Source organism: Salvelinus fontinalis, chromosome 33, assembly GCF_029448725.1.
Source record: "Salvelinus fontinalis isolate EN_2023a chromosome 33, ASM2944872v1, whole genome shotgun sequence".
Classification (NCBI taxonomy): Eukaryota; Metazoa; Chordata; class Actinopteri; order Salmoniformes; family Salmonidae; genus Salvelinus; species Salvelinus fontinalis.
In genome coordinates, this window is record NC_074697.1 from 25,978,309 (window position 1) to 25,999,541 (window position 21,233).

Below are 21,233 nucleotides of genomic sequence, written 5' to 3' on the forward strand. Positions count from 1 at the left end.
GTCATCTTGGACAGTGTCATCTTGTTGGACAGTGTCATCTTGTTGGACAGTGTCATCTTGGACAGTGTCATCTTGGACAGTGTCATCTTGGACAGTGTCATCTTGTTGGACAGTGTCATCTTGGACAGTGTCATCTTGTTGGACAGTGTCATCTTGGATAGTGTCCTATTGTTGGACAGTGTCATCTTAGACAGTGTCATCTTGGACAGTGTCATCTTGTTGGACAGTGTCATCTTGTTGGACAGTGTCATCTTGTTGGACAGTGTCATCTTGGACAGTGTCATCTTGTTGGACAGTGTCATCTTGGACAGTGTCATCTTGTTGGACAGTGTCATCTTGGACAGTGTCATCTTGTTGGACAGTGTCATCTTGTTGGACAGTGTTATCTTGGATAGTGTCATCTTGGACAGTGTCATCTTGTTGGACAGTGTCATATTGGACAGTGTCATCTTGTTGGACAGTGTCATCTTGTTGGACAGTGTCATCTTGGACAGTGTCATCTTGTTGGACAGTGTCATCTTGGACAGTGTCATCTTGTTGGACTGTGTCAACTTGTTGGACAGTGTCATCTTGGACAGTGTCATCTTGTTGGACTGTGTCATCTTGGACAGTGTCATCTTGTTGGACAGTGTCATCTTGGACAGTGTCATCTTTTTGGACAGTGTCATCTTGTTGGACAGTGTCATCTTGTTGGACAGTGTCATCTTGTTGGACAGTGTCATCTTGGACAGTGCCATCTTGTTGGACAGTGTCATCTTGGACAGTGCCATCTTGTGACATCACACTGAGACAGTGAGAGAAGTAAGAGTGGCCTGATGTGTCTACTTAGTCATGTAGAACGATTCTGTGGAAAAATACTACTGGCAACATGGCTTAGTTGATTGCATGATTTCAGCTTCCTTGGAAAGAAGTGGTGGGACTTACCAAGCTTAATTCTAGGTATTGTACACTGTGGGTTTGTAGAATTTTGCCTTCCACTGAAAATAGCCATGGGAGATGATGATTTTGTTGTGTGTTCTGAACAAGCAAAAAATGTGCCACTGACTAACTTTAGAGCTTGGGGGTCAAACGACTCCAGGAATGACTTCAAGAAACCAAATGTAGACAGTGTTAACCTTTGAACTACAGTGAAAAGAGACCATGTTTCCATGTTCTTGCCAAACTGAAACCTTATCTAGCCATAATCGCCTGTCTATCAACTCCTTCAGATGTTTCCATATTACAACAGTAAGGTTGTGACATTTTAAATACAGAAAATAAATAAATGAAAACGTAAGAGTGACTATGATCTCTGACCTTTAGGAGCTCTTGAGAGTTCCCTTGAAGAACATTGTATTTCCATTAGCAACTGCAACCCCAAAGAGCAATGATATGCAACTCTGCTTGTGACCATCTTCTGCCAGTTTAGGGCTCATAGCTGTCCATCTAGATGCCCACTCATGGGCAGCAAACCACTCAGAGCACCTCCCAAGTCCCAGTGGCCTTCTCCCCTGCCGGCCTGGCTGCCCTAACCACTGGCAAAGCCACCGGCCAGCAGACCGATCAATTTAGGAATGTTTTCTTGTGTAAGTTTACATGCAACCCAGTTTATGGCTCAAAGCAGAGAGGATATATTTTAATGTGTTATTGCAAGAAAATGTGTTAATTAATGTTGTGTGAGTTCATTCATGTTGTGTATGTCTGCCTTCACACAAACTCTAAATGCTCTTGTCCTTTCCCACAAAGCTTTAACCTCTGAGATGCCAAAGGTTGTCACAGATTACTTTACTCAGTGTGGCCATTTGAAGAGAGAGGGAGGGTTGAATTCCTCACAAGGACAATATCTGCTGTAACTTTCTAGTGTTTTAAATCAAAGTAAGACTTTGTGAAGATTTTGCATTTTATTTTCTAAACTGCTTACATTTTAAAGTGTCACCCGGTTTGTCCTTTAGCTTCAGTTGAGGAGCCATTTGTAAAGTAGCTATAGAGATGTATTATAAATTTATAACATGATTAATCAGCCTTAAAAATATTGAAAGATACTTAGGGCTCTATTCAATCCCTATTGCGGAAGCGTTTGTCATGCCCTGACCGCAGAGAGCTTTTTATGTCTCTATTTTGGTTTGGTCAGGGTGTGATTTGGGTGGGCATTCTATGTTCATTTTCTATGTTTTGTATTTCTTTGTTGTTTGGCCGGGTGTGGTTCTCAATCAGAGGCAGCTGTCTATTGTTGTCTCTGATTGAGAACCATACTTAGGTAGCTTTTTCCCACATGATTTTTGTGGTTAGTTATTTTCTGGTTTGTGTTTCTGCACCTGACAGGACTGTTTCGTGTTGTTCTATTTTTGTTATTTTTGTTATTACTGCCACCTCTGAGAGGCTGGTGGACGGTGAGAGTAGACTGGTGAAGTGATGAGAGGTGGAGGGGTGAGAGACCACTGTAACCAGAGACCATAGACCAAACATGACCTGCCTGTCTACTGCCTCCTCAGCTCTGCTCTCTGCCAAGGAGACCTCAATTCCCGCAGTCAGAAGTAACCTAAGGTTTACTCAACTCTTCTACTTTCACAAGTGCCTGTGCAGGAAATACAGGCAAGAAGACGGTCCATCAAAATATCTCTCGTAATGTTTTACTTGCATTCAGTCTAGGTTGAATCAATGCGATTTACCAGAAAATGTCTTAGGCAAAGGATACAACCTAAGAACCCTGTCTGCAGTTTGACCCTATCTCCCTAGACAGAGACAGTAGATTTACTGCCAGGCCAGGTCCAGGCCAGGCCCTGGATTACCCAGGAAGAGCAGTCAGCACTACTGGGCACTAAATCACAACAGCTTCAGCAGGAGCAGGCCAGAGAGCCAATGATGTTAAGGGTCAAAGGTCAATGGGAAGGAAGCTCAAGAACAGTCTGTATCTACATCTTAGGTCACTAGAAACCCATGACTTGTGTTTGTGCCTTAGAGCTAACATGTTTGTTATACTCTTTATCAGTGGCTGTTCACTAAATGATGGTAGGTTGTGGTTCACTACTGGCATCACAGCTACAGTGTTCATTGCCCTTGATTTATTGATGTACAGAATTTGACATTCATTGTTTGTCAACAGCACATGTACTGCACAGTACAGGTTGTACAGCACATGTTAGTGGGAGTTGGAAAAATCCTTAACCTTTCTCTGACTAACTTTTCTCTCCAGGAAACTTGTTTCCCATGTTTAGCCTTGAAGCCTCAGAGGCAGAAGTAATACAGTAAGACAACCTCCTGCGAATGCCGCTGAGAACTCCAGTAAGAGCTCCTTAGATTGTGTGTTTTTGTTAGACTACAGTTATTCACCATGCTTATTTCTGAATATGTATGGAAAGTGCCTGCTATGATAAGCAGGGTTTTCACTGTTTATTGACTCAATCTGCATGTTTGAAAGTCACGCAAGAAGAGCTACAACTGACCACACATGAGGCTGAAGTAGTTTAATTAAGGGGGAGGGGCTAAGGGGTTGGAAGCATTAGTAAAGGGGGAAAGGCAAGCTACATACAAGAAGAAAGAGAAAAGACAGAGAGTGGAAGCCATGGGGCTTTGGTGAAGAAGGAAAAGGGTTGACTCTGTTTTCTCAGGGAGAGGGTGGGAGTGGGGTGCTGAGAGCAGCAGTTCCATGATGCAGCTGTGTGTGTGCGTGTGTGTTAGTGTGTTAGTGTCTGTGTGTTCACTTTACCTTAATTTAAGACATTCGTATCTGATCCACTCACTCTTCACCCACCCACAACTCTCACACCCACAATGGAAAACATCTCCTCTCAAGCCAGTTATATTTCTTACCAAGGACATTAGAAGATAATATTGTTTTGATTTGTAATAATGACTTTATCATATGTAATGAAATCAACTTAATTTGCTGACAGACTTAATGAACCTGAGACAAAGCTAGACAATTAACACTTCCCTCAGTTGTTGAAGGTTATTTGAAAGCTTTCAAATCCTAACCATGGAAAAAATCTTCCTCATCATGAATGTAATGCAAGGAGTCATTAGAAGCGAGGGGGAATAGAGAGGGCTAGGGAGTGGAGGGTCCATAGCAGAAAGCGAGAGGACTGTGGGCCTTTGAGGGGTGGGCGGCAGCAGTGGCAGGGGTTGAGGGGGTGGCCAGCATGGGACTGGTGTGTGTTTGTAAGAAAGCCAGACTGGGGGGATGGGGGGGCTACTCGCTGACTGTGATTGGAAGCAGATGTTGGCGAGAACCAAGGCAGAGATGAAAATGTTTCGGAAAATTCTCAGGCCTTCCCTTTCTGGGCCCTGGCTCCAGCTGCCAATCAAAGCACGCACACACTGGTCTGAGGGGCGTTCAATGCCGTCTGATTGGCCAAGGGCTCTAACGTGGGCGCTCTGAGCAGATGTCCTGGGAAAGTTGTTGAATCCCAGCCGACCCGCTGTAAAAGAGAAGTGAAAACATTCGGTCCTACAACTGGACAGTGACCAAAACCTGTTCTAATCCAGCTGCACACACACACACACACAAACACCCGTGCATGCTCACACACACACAATCCACTTGTACAGACAGAGGAACACATGCATGGAATCACATTCTTACAGTATGTCCAACTGAAACGCTTCTAGACCTATAAATATCAAATGCAGTGTCTGTATTCAAGTCAAGTAATAAATTGGCCTCTTAAGAACCAGAATTGAAAATGACCTTTATTCAGGAAAATAAATTATAGCGTATTACCGTTCCCCTTTGTTCTTGTGGTCTGGAGAAGACATTTTGTAATCAATGCAGGAGAGTGGCTCCACACATTCACGACCATCCCTTCACCCCACCAACCCTCCACACTCTCCCCTTAACCGGGCAAGACCACTCCACTCCCTCCTCAAACACACATCTACTCCTTCACCTCCTCACAATGAAGCCAACCCCCTCAGTGTGGCCCTGTATCTGACAGGTACTGTAGTGCCTGGGTTGTAAATCAATCACCATTACTAATGGAAAGTCCACATTACCATGTGAAGCCACTCCATTTCCTGCCCAGAATGCCAGGTCCCTGGTACCCAGGCCCTCATGAATGCAGGGCGGGCAGTCCACCAGCCCCAAGACTGCCTCTCATTTCAGCAGGGCTACCACGAGGACCAGGGGTGCCTTTGGGAGTCAATGGCATATTAACTGGGGATGCGACAACAGCAATAAAAATGCAAATTGCAGCCCAAGCTGAGGATGCCCCAGCCGTGACCTTCATAAACCTGTATAATACAGTCCTCCACCTGCAATGACATGTGGGTCAACCCATCTCCTCCACCACAATACACACAGATGAATGAGAATGAAAAGAAAAAAAGCAGGAGATTGACTACCTCCTTTTTCCGGAGTGGGAAGTCATACTAAATACAATGTCTTCTTTTGTATGTCAATCAAGTTTGTTAATTACATGAATGTTCCGTAAATGTCAAACATCTTAAAAGTGTCACTATTTTCTGGGTGTTTACTCAGTCTCTGACAACTGTGGTGATTGTGTAAATCCTTCGTCTCTGAATGATGTTTGGTCACAGCAGTAACCATGAGAAGGGTCAGACCGTTGGAAAAGATAGTGTCTCTTGAAACGGACATGGACCAATGTGTTTATGTGTTCCCCAGACACCACTCCTACCCTGGGTCCATATTAACTCAAACAAGCAAACTCTACCATGGAGAACAATAAGACCAGAATAGAACCAACTCTGTTGTGTTACTGCCAATGGGGGGCCAAGGGGAATGTTGGTCATATTTCATGCCTTCTCTGCGTAATGGAAGCAGTGAGCTGTATCTGTCTGCGTCACACTCTCCCTCTCTCCCTACAGAGGAGCTGTGATTAAGTACTGAGAGAGGCAGAGATCAGGGAGGTATTATGGGTTCTACCATCCTAGACAAATTGCTTAACCAACTACGCAATAGGCCTGCACAACATAGAGTGCTTACTAAATAGGGCTAGGAGTTTTGCCTGGTACGGTCCGGTGGTTAGGAGAATCTAATGGCAGTAAACACAGCACAGAGCCAGTCAAAGGTCCTATCCTCCTCCTACTCTATTCTTCCCCTGCATCTCAGTCTTTTCATCTTAACAACATGTCATCCTGAACCGTGTTGAACAACACAATTCACCAACCTCTGTAGTGCAGCTATCTCAGTCTGAACCTTAGTGTGCTCTATCCTCCTCCTCATGCTCATCCTCATCCTCCTCCTCCTTTCTCACTCCTGTTTAAAAGACTAGGCGTAGGAGACAGATGAAGCTTCGCAAGCGAGGCCTTTAGATAAATATTTGGGTTGAAGTCTGACAAATGCGTCTCTCTCCATTTCTGGAGTGGAGTAAGCTGTGAGCGACATGGGGTCTCAGACAGGGAGGCAGACATCTCCGTCTCCTGACATCTTGGTGCCACCACCAGGCGCTACGGTTTACTTTTCTATTCCGCTGTTATGTTCTCTCTCTTTTCTCTATTTAGCAGTGATTTAGTTTTGGGGGTCTGTGAGTTGAGTGAGATACAAACAAATTACCATGTGAAGTCCACACCTCATCTGAGTGCTTTATCTCTCTCTCTCTTTGGATGTGAAACCAACAGGTGTGAATGGTATCATGATGTGTTGAGTTTTGTTCCGGGTTCTTTGGCACGAGGGGCCTGGTTATAGTGTCTGGTCTGGATCACAGGCCCACGGGGTGGAATCGTAAATGTTAGAAGAGCCACCTGCATCACCTAAGCCACCCTCTGCACATGCTCCTCCAGTCCATTAGAAAATTAGCCAGTGTGTCTGTGTGTACGTGCTCGTATGCGTGCATGCGTGAGTGTCAGCATCTACATCCTGTCTACTGTATTTATAAAAAGTTGCAGGTACGAGACGTTTTAGTCATGTTGCATCCAAGTCCCAGTAAAAATGATACCATTGTTAAGGAGTCTGAGACTATAGTTTTAATAGTCAAGTTCTAACCTAAGCTTGTTCCCTACAGCTCATTTGAACCATGAGCATATTGCACGCTATTGAACATCTCAGCAAGGATCTTCCTAATTGGTTTTTGATGTACAAAACGTCTTAAATATGGTACGGATTTCAAGGTCTAGCCTCTGTTCTGATGTGACATCTCATACCAAGCCATTATACATTATCATCCCAGTAAAGGAATACAACATTTTTCATTTTTATGCCAATAACTGATCAAGCTTAGTTTGGTAAAGACCATTCTGTGACAGTGGGATGAAAACACTAGTCTGTATTGGGACTGGTCCTTGGCCTTTTATCCAGTGTGCTGTTCTATAGGAGCCAGACAGCTGTGCTGTGTCGGCCAGGGCAGCGGCTGGGGAGCGGGCCATGGCCTGTATGGTTTTTATTTGAAGTGGAATTGCTAGGACCCTATGGTTACAAACACATGAATGGGCCCAGTGTGCCTGCTTCTGCTTTGACATCACCCATCGCCGTGGAAGCGACATCCCAGCATGCCTTTCAGAGGGGACCTGGATCTGCCACCAGGCCCAAACTGAGACCAACACATACTATTAATCTGCACATTGTAGATGTACTGTATTCGGCTGCATTTACACAGGCAGCCCAATTCTGATCTTTTCTTTCACTAATTGGTATTTTGACCAATCAGATCAGCTCTGAATAAGATCTGATGTGAAAATACCAGATTTTATTGGTCAAAAGACCAATTAGTAGGAAAAAGATCAGAAATGGGCTGCCTGTGTAAACACAGTCTTAAGTGGTATCATGGTTGAGTGAGATACTGACTTGCTCAGGTAGGTTTTGGATGTGAGTTATTAATATGCAATGTGTGATGTGTATAGGCCTAGTATATGCCCAGGTAGTTATTAAAATGAGTACACAGAAATATTTTGAGGATAATGATGTGTACAGGAGAAAATTCTGTATCTACTTTTATTGTGTTTACAAAGAGCTGACTAAGACTGCAATTTCTATGACTGCAATTTCTGATTTCTTTCATGTTAAGAGCTCAATGTACTGTAAGTTACAGTATAGATGTAACGTTTCAAAAGCCTTTTTTGCTCTGGTAATATCAGAAGAAATAACCACACAATACACACAAAAGTATGAAATATTTGTTGACATATATTTTTATGACAATTTTTTTTAAAGTACATTAAGAAATAGAAGCTTCAGTTTATAAAACTTTCCAGCAGAAATCAATGATGGGCCAGCATCAGCCTTTTTCTTTAACAGAAAGGTCTATTCTCTATATCGAAAGAAAATCGCTACATTTTTTCCTGTGCTACCTTTATTTCCCATGAAAGCACCAGCTGTCTGTGTCTTTTTCTTTTATAAAATATAAATTATTGAAAAATATTCAAATGTTTGTGAACTAAATACATAAAAAGTATCTCATTAACAAAAATACAGAAACACTATAAAATATACAAAAAACAACACCATCCATAACAAAACAGGTTTCCTAATGGATCAGTTTGAGATATGGTAATATGTTAAGGTATCTGTGTATGTATGTATTTAGTCCATTTAGAAATAGCTGTGCAATACTTGTGTCTACAACTTAACGTATATGACATTTACTGAAACAAACTTGACTTTGAAGTCCAAACAGACACAGTATATGTTCCATTTAAACAGACAAAGATATTATATTCTGATCTACTCAAAATGGTGACTGGCTTGGAGCTGGAAGGCATCGTCAACAACAAGTTAAGCATATATTTAAATATCTGAACAGTTGTCCTAACATTAAAAAAAACATTCTTTGAAGTAAAAACATCTGAACAGTAATAATCAAACAGTGATGTGAATCCTGGAAATGTAGCGTGCATAAAGGACGGAACCACAGAGATTGGGTGGATTGATTTGTTCAAGAGAATTCAATCTTTTCTACACAATTACATGTGTGTGTGTGGGTGTGTGTGTGTTTATGCTGACTGACACTTGAAGTACCAACTCTGTGGTCAGTTGCCCAACTAAAACGTAACTAATATGGAAAGATATCGCTTTCCTATAATCTCAAGGGGGAACTACAGTCAGTCCAGCCAAATCTCTTCGCTGAGTCCTAACGCTGAGTGCTTTCCAACAAATCAAAAGATCAAAGCAGAAACAACACTTTGAACGTGAGGGAATAACGGTCCCTGTCCTCCAAGATGGTGGACATACCCAAAGCCCTATCTATCGCCTAGACCTCACATGGGTTTGGTTATTATTCCTGCTTTGTCTCTTGCTTATTTGTTTAATCTGGGTCTTAATAAAGCGTTATGAAATACAATCTGTACAAATAGACATTTCAAAACCTATTTTCATCAATATGGGTAACATTCAGCCACTGTAAACAATAACATTTGTATTTTAAGATGATATTTCTTGACTTCGGCTTTTCCCCTAATGCCTGCGTACAGTCATGTTCCCACTGACGACAACCAGTGGGAACAAGCCGCACAAGTACATACAGTATTCAGGGCATATAATTTCATTTATCGATTCCATATACTGAATAGGATGTCCTTCTGTCTTAGAAACAATAGAAAAGCATGTACAAAGCATGGTAAGAAAATAGCATATAATGCCACATCTCTCCAAGTAGTCCTTTAGCCCAACTGTTTATGGTAGTCCTGTTTTCTATAGATCTCTACCTCCTCCGAAAGTGGTGAAAGGGAGCATCAATACAAACACTTCAGTTAACAAAAGCCTCCAAGCTGTGCAGCGGCACAAGCATTAATCTCATCCTCATGCCATAATGATGATCATTCTCTTTAACTTCACAACTCCACGCTTCCCTCCCAAAACCACCCAGTCCTCTTATTCAAACAGTCATCCAAAGTTTATACTCCTTGCTTCGAACCCTTATCTTTTCATCCTACTACCATAATGCATCCTCGATATACCTTACCTATCTATGGCAGTTTCCCTTCATTCAGAGAACACCACATAACACACAAAAATACAGTATACTCTACATTCCTAAGCTTTCCGACAAAACCAATCCCTCATGTACATGGCTCGCAATTCAATCTGTTGACAACAGGTCCCTCCCTCTTTGTTCTCGTCTAAAACAATGCTAAAATGGGGGCATGGAAAACCACTTAATATACAGATTGAGCACGTTTGTCTCTTTTATGTCCAAATACTTTCAAAACTCACCACAGAAAGGGTGTCTAAGGACTTTTATTACTGGTGGCAGGACAGTAATGTATGCAATCTGCAAAGTCCTGGTGGCAGACAGTATATTTCTATAGTGAAGCGGCAAATGTGCAAAGGTGAAAGCGTCAGTTTTAAAGCAACGGTTACTTTCAGTTGTCTATCAACTGCTCTTGGTATGAGTAAGTTACTCTCCATCCAACCTATGAAAATGAGTAAAAAGGCCAGTGTCTAGTGTCGTCTGTATAACCAAATCAGCATGTTTCAGTTATTGGGCTTTCGCAGAGAGGAGACAGGACTAACTTAGCCTTAAACGGTGCAATGTTTAGTTTCAGAATAGCTTCATCAGCATAAAAAAAACTAAACGGGGGAACCCTGGTCGGACTGAGACTCAACAGTACAATCTCAACGATAATACTGGCACAAACATTATGCTTCTGAAACAACGGTAAAAAATAAAAATACTTTTTTGGTCCAAGCTGAGAACTCTACCCAATGCCTATTGTGTGCAGTGGCATAGAGACAGTGACCTACTTCCACTACTTTCCATTTTTTATTTGGCAACAAATTCCATAGAAGGAACTCTCCATCCATGCAATGTCCTTCCCTAAGATGAATCCTTCACTGTCTCTTGGCCCTCTTCCTCAATGACAGTTTTTTGTCCTACTTAGGCTAAATGGCCACTCTATTCTAATTGATAGCTTTCCATGTGCCTTGAGTTACTAAGTAATACCTGTATCTATCTCAAATGCAACAAATTATGAATTGTCACATTTGGCATAGTGCTTCCTTTCTGAACATCGTTTGACAACAGCTCAAAATGATACAGACCACAGTTTAGGTGTTAAGAATGAACATGTTTGGTCTCAAAATGGACGCCCCCTTTAACCGGACGGTAAATATCAATCTCTGAGCCCCAGTCCCCTCAGCTCCTTTACTCTCCTCTTCTTCTTCTCTTCTCTCATCCCTCTGTTTTCACTCGTCCACATCAGGCTTGACGTCCAGCATGGCGTGGAGCTCCTCGGGGGTGTATCCCAGCAGGCTTTTTAAGTCACAGACAAAGCGGTAGACGTAGCGCTTCCCTGATGTCTTGTGGATGATGTTCTTGTCGTAGTAGTAGCGCAGGCCTCGGCTCAGCTTTTCGTAGTTCATCTTGGGCTTGTTTTTCCTCTTCCCCCACCTCCGAGCCACCTGAGTCACAGAGGGAAAAGGCACCCTGTTACACTGTGTATCCAACTTGAGACAAAGCTCTGCACTAACCTCACAATACAGTGTTATCGTGTACATGTCTTCTCTTGACATGGATCAATATTTAATGTAGCTAAATGTACTTGATACCACTAAGGTTCCTCTAAGTCTAAGTGAGGCAAATGACAGTGTTGTTGGCGTCACATTAAAAAGACATCAACCTCATCAGTCTAACTGTTTTGGGCCCCCATGCCATGTAAGGTCAGTGGTGGGGGGGGTCATGACCTCTCACCTCGTCAGGGTCGGACAGCTTGAACTCCCAGCCGTCTCCCGTCCAGCTGATGAAGGACTGACAGGATTTGTCCGTCAGAAGCTCCAGCAGAAACTGCCACAGCTGGATGGGGCCACTGCCTGCAGAGCAGAACCAGGATAAGGGAGAGAGAGGAGAACAAGGTTAGAACACAGAGAGAGCAGTCTTGTTTTCACTATAATACAGATCAGTATTACAGAACATGTCATCATCAGCCACATGCAAACACAGCATATCTGTGACTGACTGTTCTCCTCATGCTTCTCATTAACTACTCATCTTAGGGTCATTCATTTCCTACTATAAAAAGACAAATATTCAATTCTAAATCAGACGTGCACAAGGCAAGATAGTGGAGAGAAATCAGTGTTTTCACAGACAAGGGTCCCATTCATCATGAATCCCTTTGTGTACACTTTTCCCTCTGCAGTATCTGGAGCTGGAGTTCACAGCATATTTTTGTCTGACTGTATGAATTCCATGGCAATGAAATCACTGTGGTTTAAAAAAAGAGGGGGTCTTCATATGTGTGTGTGTGTGTGTGTGTGTGTGTGTGTGTGTGTGTGTGTGTGTGTGTGTGTGTGTGTGTGTGTGTGTGTGTGTGTGTGTGTGTGTGTGTGTGTGTGTGTGTGGTGTAGACTCCCAGAGATCAGCCATTAGAAACATTACATTTAATCTAATTGGTAAATAAATGTTGTTGCCTTCTGTAATGTGCAGGTATGCACTGATAATGCAATATACTATAAAAGCAGTTTAATACAATTACCTACAATTTGAATAAAAAAATATATACTGTATATTTGTAGACTTAACAAATGGCCTAAATGTGACAACCAGAACTGCTGGGGTTACTGCTTTTCAACATGTGTGTTGAAAAGAAAAAGAGTAGCAGAAGAGAAAAACAAAGCTTCCGTACTCTTTGATCTTGTGGTTTTCTGTACAGACAGAAAACCCCACTCAGTTCAAATCACACCTGCCTATGCACTGGCTGCTTAGCAAAGCTGTAGCAGAGCAGAGCTGTTACCTCCCAGAACTGGCTCATAAATGCACCCTTATACAACACAAACCAAAGCTTTCAGAGAAATGGGACCGTGGGTTGAACACTTGAAAGCAAAATAAGCCATTTTCAATCCAGGCCTTCTACCCTCTTCACTCAGTTATGAACATGAATGCAAAGACGCAATACCCAAACTTCAGCAAATAATCCTCCAGATCAAGTCACATTCCAAGAATCCCGCTATTGTAACAGTGGGCCCACATAAGGATGATACAACAGTGCCCGTTTCCAACCCCCTCGAGCGCTCACACGAAAATGTTGGCGACCCCCCCAAAAAATCTCCAAAAATATGTTAAAAGCCTCCAAGCTCAATGGGCCTCATTGAAAAAACATCTACGGTGGAGAAAGGGTGGGGGTCTGGCATTCATAGTACTGTTAAGGATCTGCCCTTAGGCTACAGTCTCATCTGTAAAGCCTATGCAGGGTAGAGAGAGAGAGAGAGAGAGAGAGAGAGAGAGAGAGAGAGAGAGAGAGAGAGAGAGAAGTAGGCTGTAATTGTCCAAGGTACTGTGGCTGGCTGCCTGCTGCATCCCAAGAGCTGACAGAAGTGTGATTGGTGATGAGAAACACAGTCAACCTCTGAGTTGACGACTGACTGAGCCTCACTTATCTCACACCTTCTTTATCACACCAACTCATCACTGTGTGTGACAGAGAACCGTGTGTGTGCCTGTCAGTGCACAGCTACTGGGACAGGAAGCCAAAACACGTTTTCATCAACAGCTATTTGAGATACTACATACACGTCTTACTCTTTTTTGGCAGATTCTCTCTATTTTTCACATAGTAAGAAAATGCATTTGTTGCTTGGGGGCCTAATGGGGGTGGTCTTTCTCTTGGCTGCAGGACAGGATACAGGGTGATAACAGTTAATAACAATGGTTGTTGCCAGCTAGACATAGGCATATTGAAGTCTTATGTTTCTTTTCTTCTCTTTAGTTCTGAGCTCTGAGAACATATTCTGACTCCAATGAAAATATGTGAACATGCATTAGCCTCTGAACATGAGTCTATGGTAGCTTTGTATCTAATGCTACATCATTGTACACATAGGGAAGTGAATTACTTTGCAGAAATGCGTGCATGCATGATGACATGGAGCAAATAGCCTACAGATGTAGGATCTCAATTTGAGCCAGTTTACTACAGCAGGAAAATAATCCTGCAGCAACAGGAAATGTGAATTATTATGTGGATTATAATTAATGGACATTTTTGTAGGGGATGATACATTTTTCATAAGGGAAAATCAAGTCTGAAATTTCTAAGTGGAAATTACAAACTTCAGAAGCCTTTTAAAACCATTGCAGGAAAGTTCTCCTTCAACAGGGTGGATCAAATTAAGATTCTACATCTTACCACAAGCTGGCTTTATAATACTAATGTCAAAGGCTTCAATGAGGGCATGCCAATTGTTTATATCTATCTTTCACTTTATCTTACATTTCTAATTTACATCTAATGTACGTCTCTGTAAGTATACAATTATCATCAAAAGATTAATGCATGAATTAGGTAATTTACATAATTGATTAGTACAGACAACCTTGCAGATCAAAAATGACCTTGAGATGCCAAATGTAGGCAATGCTTCAAGCAATCTGAAGTATACGTTGTCAGTGACGTACAGTGTGTATTCTGGCATTTCCCTTCTTCCCTACTAGCGACCTTGTGACTGCAATTTAATACAGAGGGGAGAAAGTCCCCAAAGGACTAGTCTTTCTAGTGCATTAAAGTTATTGAGAGACTGTTTCCCCTTAAATTGCTTCTCAGTCTCCATAGATGTACAGTGCATTAGGAAAGTATTCAGACTCCTAGACTTCTTCCACATTTTGTTACTTTACAGCCTTATTCTAAAATGGATGAAATCGTTGTTTTTCCTCATCAGTCTACACACAATACCACCAAGCAAACACAGGTTTTTAGATTTTTTGCAAATGTATTACAAAAAAAAACCTGAAATATGACATTTACACAAGAATTCAGTACCTTTAATCAGTACTTTGTTGAAGCGCCTTTGGCAGCGATTACAGCCTCGATTCTTCTTGGGTGTTACGCTACAAGCTTGGCACACCTGTATTTGGGGAGTTTATCCTATTCTTCTCTGCAGATCCTCTCAAGCTCTGTCAGGTTGGATGGGGACTGTTGCAGCACAGCTATTTTCAGGACTCTCCAGAGATGTTTGATTGGGTTCAAGTCCGGGCTCTGGCTGGGCCACTCAAGGACATTCAGAGACTTGTCCCGAAGCCACTCCTGTGTTGTCTTTGCTGTGTGCTTAGCGTCATTGTCCTGTTGGAAGGGGAACCTTCGCCCCAGTCTGAGATCCTGAACGCTCTGGAGCAGGATTTCATCAAGGATCTCTCTGTACTTTGCTCTTTTCCTCCGTACTGACTAGTCTCCCAGTCCCTGCCGCTGAAAAACATCCCCACAGCATGATGCTGCCACCACCATGCTTCACCATAGGGATGGTGCCAGGTTTCCTCCAGACGTGACGCTTGGCATTCAGGCCAAAGAGTTCAATCTTGGTTTCATCAGACCAGAGAATCTTGTTTCTTATTGTCAGAGAGTCCTTTATGTGCCTTTTGGCAAACACCAAGCAGGTTGTCATGTGCCTTTTACTGAGGAGTGGCTTCTGTCTGGCCATTCTATTATAAAGGCCTGATTGGTGGAGTACTGCAGAGATGGTTGTTCTTCTGGAAGGTTCTCCCATCTCCACCGAGGAACACTGTTAGAGTGACCATCGGCTTCTTGGTCACCTCCCTAAGCAATGCCATTCTCCCCTAATTGCTCAGGTTGGCCCGGGCAGCCAGCTCTAGGAAGTCTTGGTGGTTCCAAACATCTTCCATTTAAGAATAATGGAGACCACTGTGTTCTTGGGGACCTTCAATGCTGCAGAAATGTTTTGGTACCCTTCCCCAGATCTGTGCCTCGACACAATCCTGTCTCGGAGCTCTACGGACAATTCCCTTTGACCTCATGGCTTGGTTTTTGCTCTGACATGCACTGTCAACTGTGGGACCTTATATAGACAGCTTTTCCAAATCATGTCCAATCAATTGAATTTACCACAGGTGGACTCCAATCAAGATGTAAAAACACAATTTGTAATAAATGCGCAAGAATTTCTTAAAACCTATTCTCGCTTTGTCATTATGGGTTATTGTGTGTAGAGTCATGAGGGGAAAAAACAATTTTATCAATTTTAGAATAAGGCTGTAACGTAACAAAATGTGGAAAAGGTCAAGGGGTCTGAATACTTTCTGAATGCACTGTCTATATACTGTATATGAGCTCTACTTTGAAAAATTGAGAATTCCATTCCCTTACGGAAAAACCACATGAATTTCATGTGAAATCATGTGATTTTCCACATGTGAAATCATGTGGTTTTTCTGTATAGGTTCCAAAATGTCAAATGGTGAATAGGGATTTAAGTAGCAACGAACTGAAAACCTCATAAAAAGAATACTAAAATAGAATGTGCCAGACCTTGGATCTTTTTTTTTACTTCTAAAATGTGTTTCTTTCTGTTTAAATAGAAGATAGAGTAGTTTTTTCATCAGGTAGAAAGAAAGGGGCTATAACAGATGAACAGATAAATCTACTCAAGTGTTAAGTGCACAGGGCAGGTATCGTTTTGTGTTTGCACCCGGGTTGCCAAGACGACCTGGAAAATTGGTTGAGATGCGGCCACAGATAAAACGGTGCAGATGACAAAGTCAAAAGTGCAAGACAACGCGAGATGGAGAGAAGAGAAGAGGCTGAGAGCAAGTGTTTCCTGTAAGTGCATGACTCTGGGCCTGCAGTGCCACAGAGGCTGATATAGAGGAGTGTATATAAACGCTCTCAGCCACAAGCTGTGCTGACAGTTACGGAGACCCAGTTACATTGAGGTACACCTACAGTATGTACAACTGCTGCAACTGCCTGGCAAACATGTAACATAGGGCCCAGTTGGGTGGCATAAACACGCCTGTAAGAAGTAACAGGGATGAATGTTTGGCCATGCCTATTGTAGTTAATCGCACATTTTTTAAACTGTAACCTGCATTTAGTCATCTTATCTATCAATAAAGAGAGGGCTCGAACTCCTCTAGCTTCACAATGAGATAGGGTGCAGGCCAGGCAGCAGGCTGACAGCTTAGTGGAGTCTGACATTAGCACAGTCAGTGTAGTCAGCTCAGCTATCCCCACTGAGACCGTCTCTGTGCCTCGATCTAGGTTGGGCAAAACTAAACATGGCGGTGTTCGCCTTAGCAATCTCACTGGAATAAAGACCTACTCCATGCCTGTCATTATTGAATGAGATTGTGATATCTCACATCTCAAAATAGGGTTACCTAATGTTAGATCCCTCACTTCCAAAGCAGTCATAGTCAATGAACTAATCACTGATCATAACCTTGGTGTGATTGGCCTGACTGAAACATGGCTCAAGCCTGATGAATTGACTTTGTTAAATGAGGCCCCTCCTCCTGGTTACACTATTGACCATATCCCCCGCGCATTGCGCGAAGACGGAGGTGTTGCTAACTCTCTGGCTACCTGGATAAAGAGATAAATAAACTTCAGTTAGTGCTAAATACGGCTGCTAGAATCTTGACAAAAATTTGTATCATATTATTCCAGTGCTAGCCATTCTACACAGGCTTCCTGTTAAGGCTAGGGCTGATTTCAATGTTTTACTGTTACCCTACAAAGCATTACATGGACTTGCTCATACCCATCTCTCCGATTTGGTCCTGCTACACATACATACATACCTACATGTACGTTATGGTCACAAGACGCAGGCCTCCTTAATGTCCCTAGAATTTCGAAGCAAACAGCTGGAGGCAGAGCTTAGAGCTCAATTTTCATGGAATGGTCTCAACATTTAAGTCTTTACTGAAGACTCATCTCTTCAGTAGGTCCTATGATTGAGTGTAGTATGGCCCAGGGGTGCGAAGGTGAACGGCAAGGCACTGGAATGACGAACCACCCTTGCTGTCTCTGTCTGGCCGGCTCCCCTCTCTCCACTGGGATTTTCTGCCTCTGACCCTATTACGGGGGCTGAGTCACTAGCTTACTAGTGCTCTGCCATGCCGTCCCTAGGATATGTGTGTCACGTCGTGCCAGGCTTTTTTTGCTCTACTCGACTTGAGTGGGTTGTGTCACTGACGTGATCTTCTGGTCTTGCTCCCCCACGTGCTTGTGCGGTGCAGGAGATCTTTGTGGGCTATACTCAGCCTTGTCTCAGGGTAGTATGTTGGTGGTCTGTTGATATCCCTCTAGTGGTATGGGGGCTGTGCTTTGGCAAAGTGGGTGGGGTTATATCCTGCCTGGTTGGCCCTGTCCGGGTGTAACTGGGATTATTATTTGACCCTGCTGGTCATCTATAAACGTTTGATAATCTTGAAGAACAATCTGGCCTCAATGGCCATGTACTCTTATAATCTCAACCCGGCACAGCCAAAAGAGGACTGGCCACCCCTCAGAGCCTGGTTCCTCTCTAGGTTTCTTCCTAAGTTTCTGCCTTTCTAGGGAGTTTTTCCTAGCCACTGTGCTTCTACATCTGCATTGCTTGCTGTTTGGGGTTTTAAGCTGGGTTTCTGGCATAAGCACTTTGTGACATCTGCTGATGTTAAAGGGCTTTATTAATACATTTGATTGATGGATTTATTGATGACATCATTCATTCATTAATTTCGTCTGACCTGTGTATCCTGCGAGTGCTGCGGCGGGGATGACAGGTTTGTCCTTGCTGAGGTCTGAGCGCTCCCTGACGTAGTCCTTGAAGGTTCCCTTGGGCTTGTGTCCGTGTAGGGCATTGGGGTAGTCCTCGGAGTCAAAGTTGTCGTAGGATGGGACGCGCTGCAGACTGTTGAAGGAAGACTGGCTGCTCCAGGACTGGGTCAGACGGTCACAGCTTTCAAAGCTCTCAATGCTCTCAAACGAGTCCTGTCCTCCCAGCTTACCTGAGAGACAGAGAGCAGAAGCTGTTAGTTGTATTGTCTCAAGGTGTGAGAGGGAATGATAATATAATTGTCTGAAAGTAAATCGTATTGAGCAGGGACATTACGATTTGACAGAGGACAATATTTATAGCTGGAATACACATTAGACATTGGCAGTAAATTACACTCTCACTGAGCTTCTTTGTTCTGTATAACGCAATGTATGGTCTTGGCCCCTTCATTTCACACTCAGTTTAGCATACGCAACTGGCATTTGGTTTTGTCTAATTGGAAGAAGATCAATACAAATTGAATTGCTATTTCTGGCCTTGGCAAAGATAAAAGGAGCATTTCAACTGAGAGCTATTAAAGAATGAAAGATAATCCAGTGCCTCGACTGATGCTGAAATCTTCAATTGCACAAATTGAAGCCACGTGTGGTTTTCGGTGGTGCCACAAATACTTTCCCACATTGAGAAAGCACAATGCGCTGCCAAAAACCCTGGGATTTATTATGTACGAGGCCTGGACATACCTTGCAGGCGAATGCCCAGTCAGTCCACTGGATTGGTCCTGTGTACTGTAAAATCCCTGATACCCCCTATTCATTTGTTCAGCTGGGGGATTTGAGAAGAAAATCCCAGCTTTATTGGTATCAATGTAAACCGCACTGTTAATTCTTCTCCAAACGATCAGTGGGAAAGCAAACAGATGTGCATGTGACAAAGTAAACAGAGCGATTCTTGAGAAAGAAAACCCACGCTCTCTGACACTCTGTCACTCTCTGTCCTTGCTGAGAACAGCCTCAAGGTTGAGATGTGAGAAACAGAGATGAGAAAGTTGAGAGAGAGAAAAAAAAATGTGGTTGTTTTTTAAAGTTACCTCGCTTGAGCTGTTTTACATGAAAGCTATAGGGACAGACAGCTCTAATGAACCATGTGGCTTTGTTCACTTCTCACTCCTGACACAAACAATTAATTTATTTTGTCCTCGAGGCGAGTTTGCTTGATCCACAAGCCAGCTATAGGGCCTCCTTTCTACTATCCTGGTACATGAGTGATGTGGCAGGGCAAGATTGGAGAACATCAGCAAAATCACACGATCACAGTGATGTTCACAAACCCAACACAATTAGCTAGACCTCAAGACTCACACAAATCATATCTATCATAGATTCATACTGTATGGATTGAATCAGATTGAATCAGAGTCTCAGTCTTATGCAGAACTGAGACATGGACTAAAGGCCTACTCACGTAATGGCGCCAATTACCCAAGTTAACTTGTTCCTCTTTGAGATAGGGCACCTAAAATACAGCAGCTGTAACAGCCACACTACACTAAACCTTGATTTCCAACCATTTCCTTCACTATCTTGTGTGTAACCCCTCACCTCTGCTGATGCGGCCCACACACATGTTGTCGGGGGAGACCACCTCCTGTTTGACGGAGAAGTAGTCCCCCTGAACTGGATTGAGGGGCATGTCCCGGAGGATGACGTTGGGGTATTCACTCTCGTACTTGAGTGACAGCAGGTCCTCTGAGCTGATTGGGTGAAGGGTCTGGTAGGACTCTGTGATGAAGCCCGGCTCGGAGTATTCAGAGGGAGGAACGCACTGGGCATGTTCAATGCCATAGCCTGGAGAAACACAGGAGTAGGAGGCGGATGAGGAGAGAGAGGGGGGGGGGGGGGGGGGGGGGGGGTGAGAGAAAGGGAGGAGGAGAGAAAGATAGAGAGGGATTAACAAACCATTGATGCATTAGATCCAGACTTACAGTACATAGGATGTAGTCCCCTCAGTGATACTTACTGACAAAGTAGTCTGAGGTATAGTGGGATTCCTGGAAGGTAGAGGTCAGGCCGTTGACAGGGAAATGCTTTGTGTCTTCTTCATGAAAAATAGATATCAACTGTCACTGACCCCGTCATTGATTTCATGTATCCTATAATAGCCATAAACACACTGCATGCAGTATGGTTGGGCCTAGCTGATTAAATATTAATGACCAGGAGGAACGGGAGGTCTTCCTCTTCATCTCAGATTACCATGTAAATGCTAACAGCGCTAACACTTGAAATCGTTTTGCACAAAGATAGACAATGCTGTGCTTCAATACACACTACAGCTAATGTGACCGGAACAGTAAGCATTTCTGAGGCTTGTGATTGATACCAGGGTTGGGCTCAATTTTTCATTGAAGGTAGTCAATTCAGGAAGTAAAGCGAAATCACAATTTAATAATATATCAAAGGCATTTCTTTTTTTAATTACTTCTCAATAAACTGAAAAGTATTTATATAAAAAGTTTTTACATTTCTGAATATTAAATTACTTCAATTCGAATTGAGCCCAACACTGATTGATATGTTGTACGGAGCATTATGGTTACTGTAGTACAATCATGCCATAGCCTGGGCCTACCTTTCTGAAGCATCTCTAGATGTTCCCAGAGAATGTCGCCCACAAAGTCAGGAGCTAGATCGAGGAAGCGTTCCTTCCCCAAAGCACACAGACTGGCCCCGTTCATACAAAACTTGTGGAAGTCCACACTCTTCAGGCTGAACTCGTTCACCGTCCACGTCAGCCACTCTCCCACGTGGCTCTCTGTCCACTGCCTGGGGTCTGAGAAGGACATGGGGGGAGAGGGAGGGACATGTCACTG

At 43.1% G+C, this 21,233-nt stretch overlaps 1 protein-coding gene across 3 annotated transcripts in view; it reads right to left on the reverse strand.

The window, feature by feature from the left end:
- Positions 1–8,036: 8,036 nt before the first annotated feature.
- The window catches only part of LOC129831878 (protein c-ets-1-B), a 43,676-nt gene continuing 30,479 nt past the window's right edge, over positions 8,037–21,233 (reverse strand). For all 3 annotated transcript variants that reach the window (XM_055895423.1, XM_055895422.1, XM_055895424.1), the window contains 6 exons: positions 20,993–21,193; positions 20,381–20,458; positions 19,963–20,208; positions 18,330–18,590; positions 11,559–11,677; positions 8,037–11,269 (listed from right to left, as the gene is read on the reverse strand). In XM_055895423.1, the coding sequence (XP_055751398.1) occupies positions 11,054–11,269; positions 11,559–11,677; positions 18,330–18,590; positions 19,963–20,208; positions 20,381–20,458; positions 20,993–21,193 (1,121 nt within the window). In that variant the 3' untranslated portion in view covers positions 8,037–11,053. The remainder of the gene's footprint in view (positions 11,270–11,558; positions 11,678–18,329; positions 18,591–19,962; positions 20,209–20,380; positions 20,459–20,992; positions 21,194–21,233) is intronic.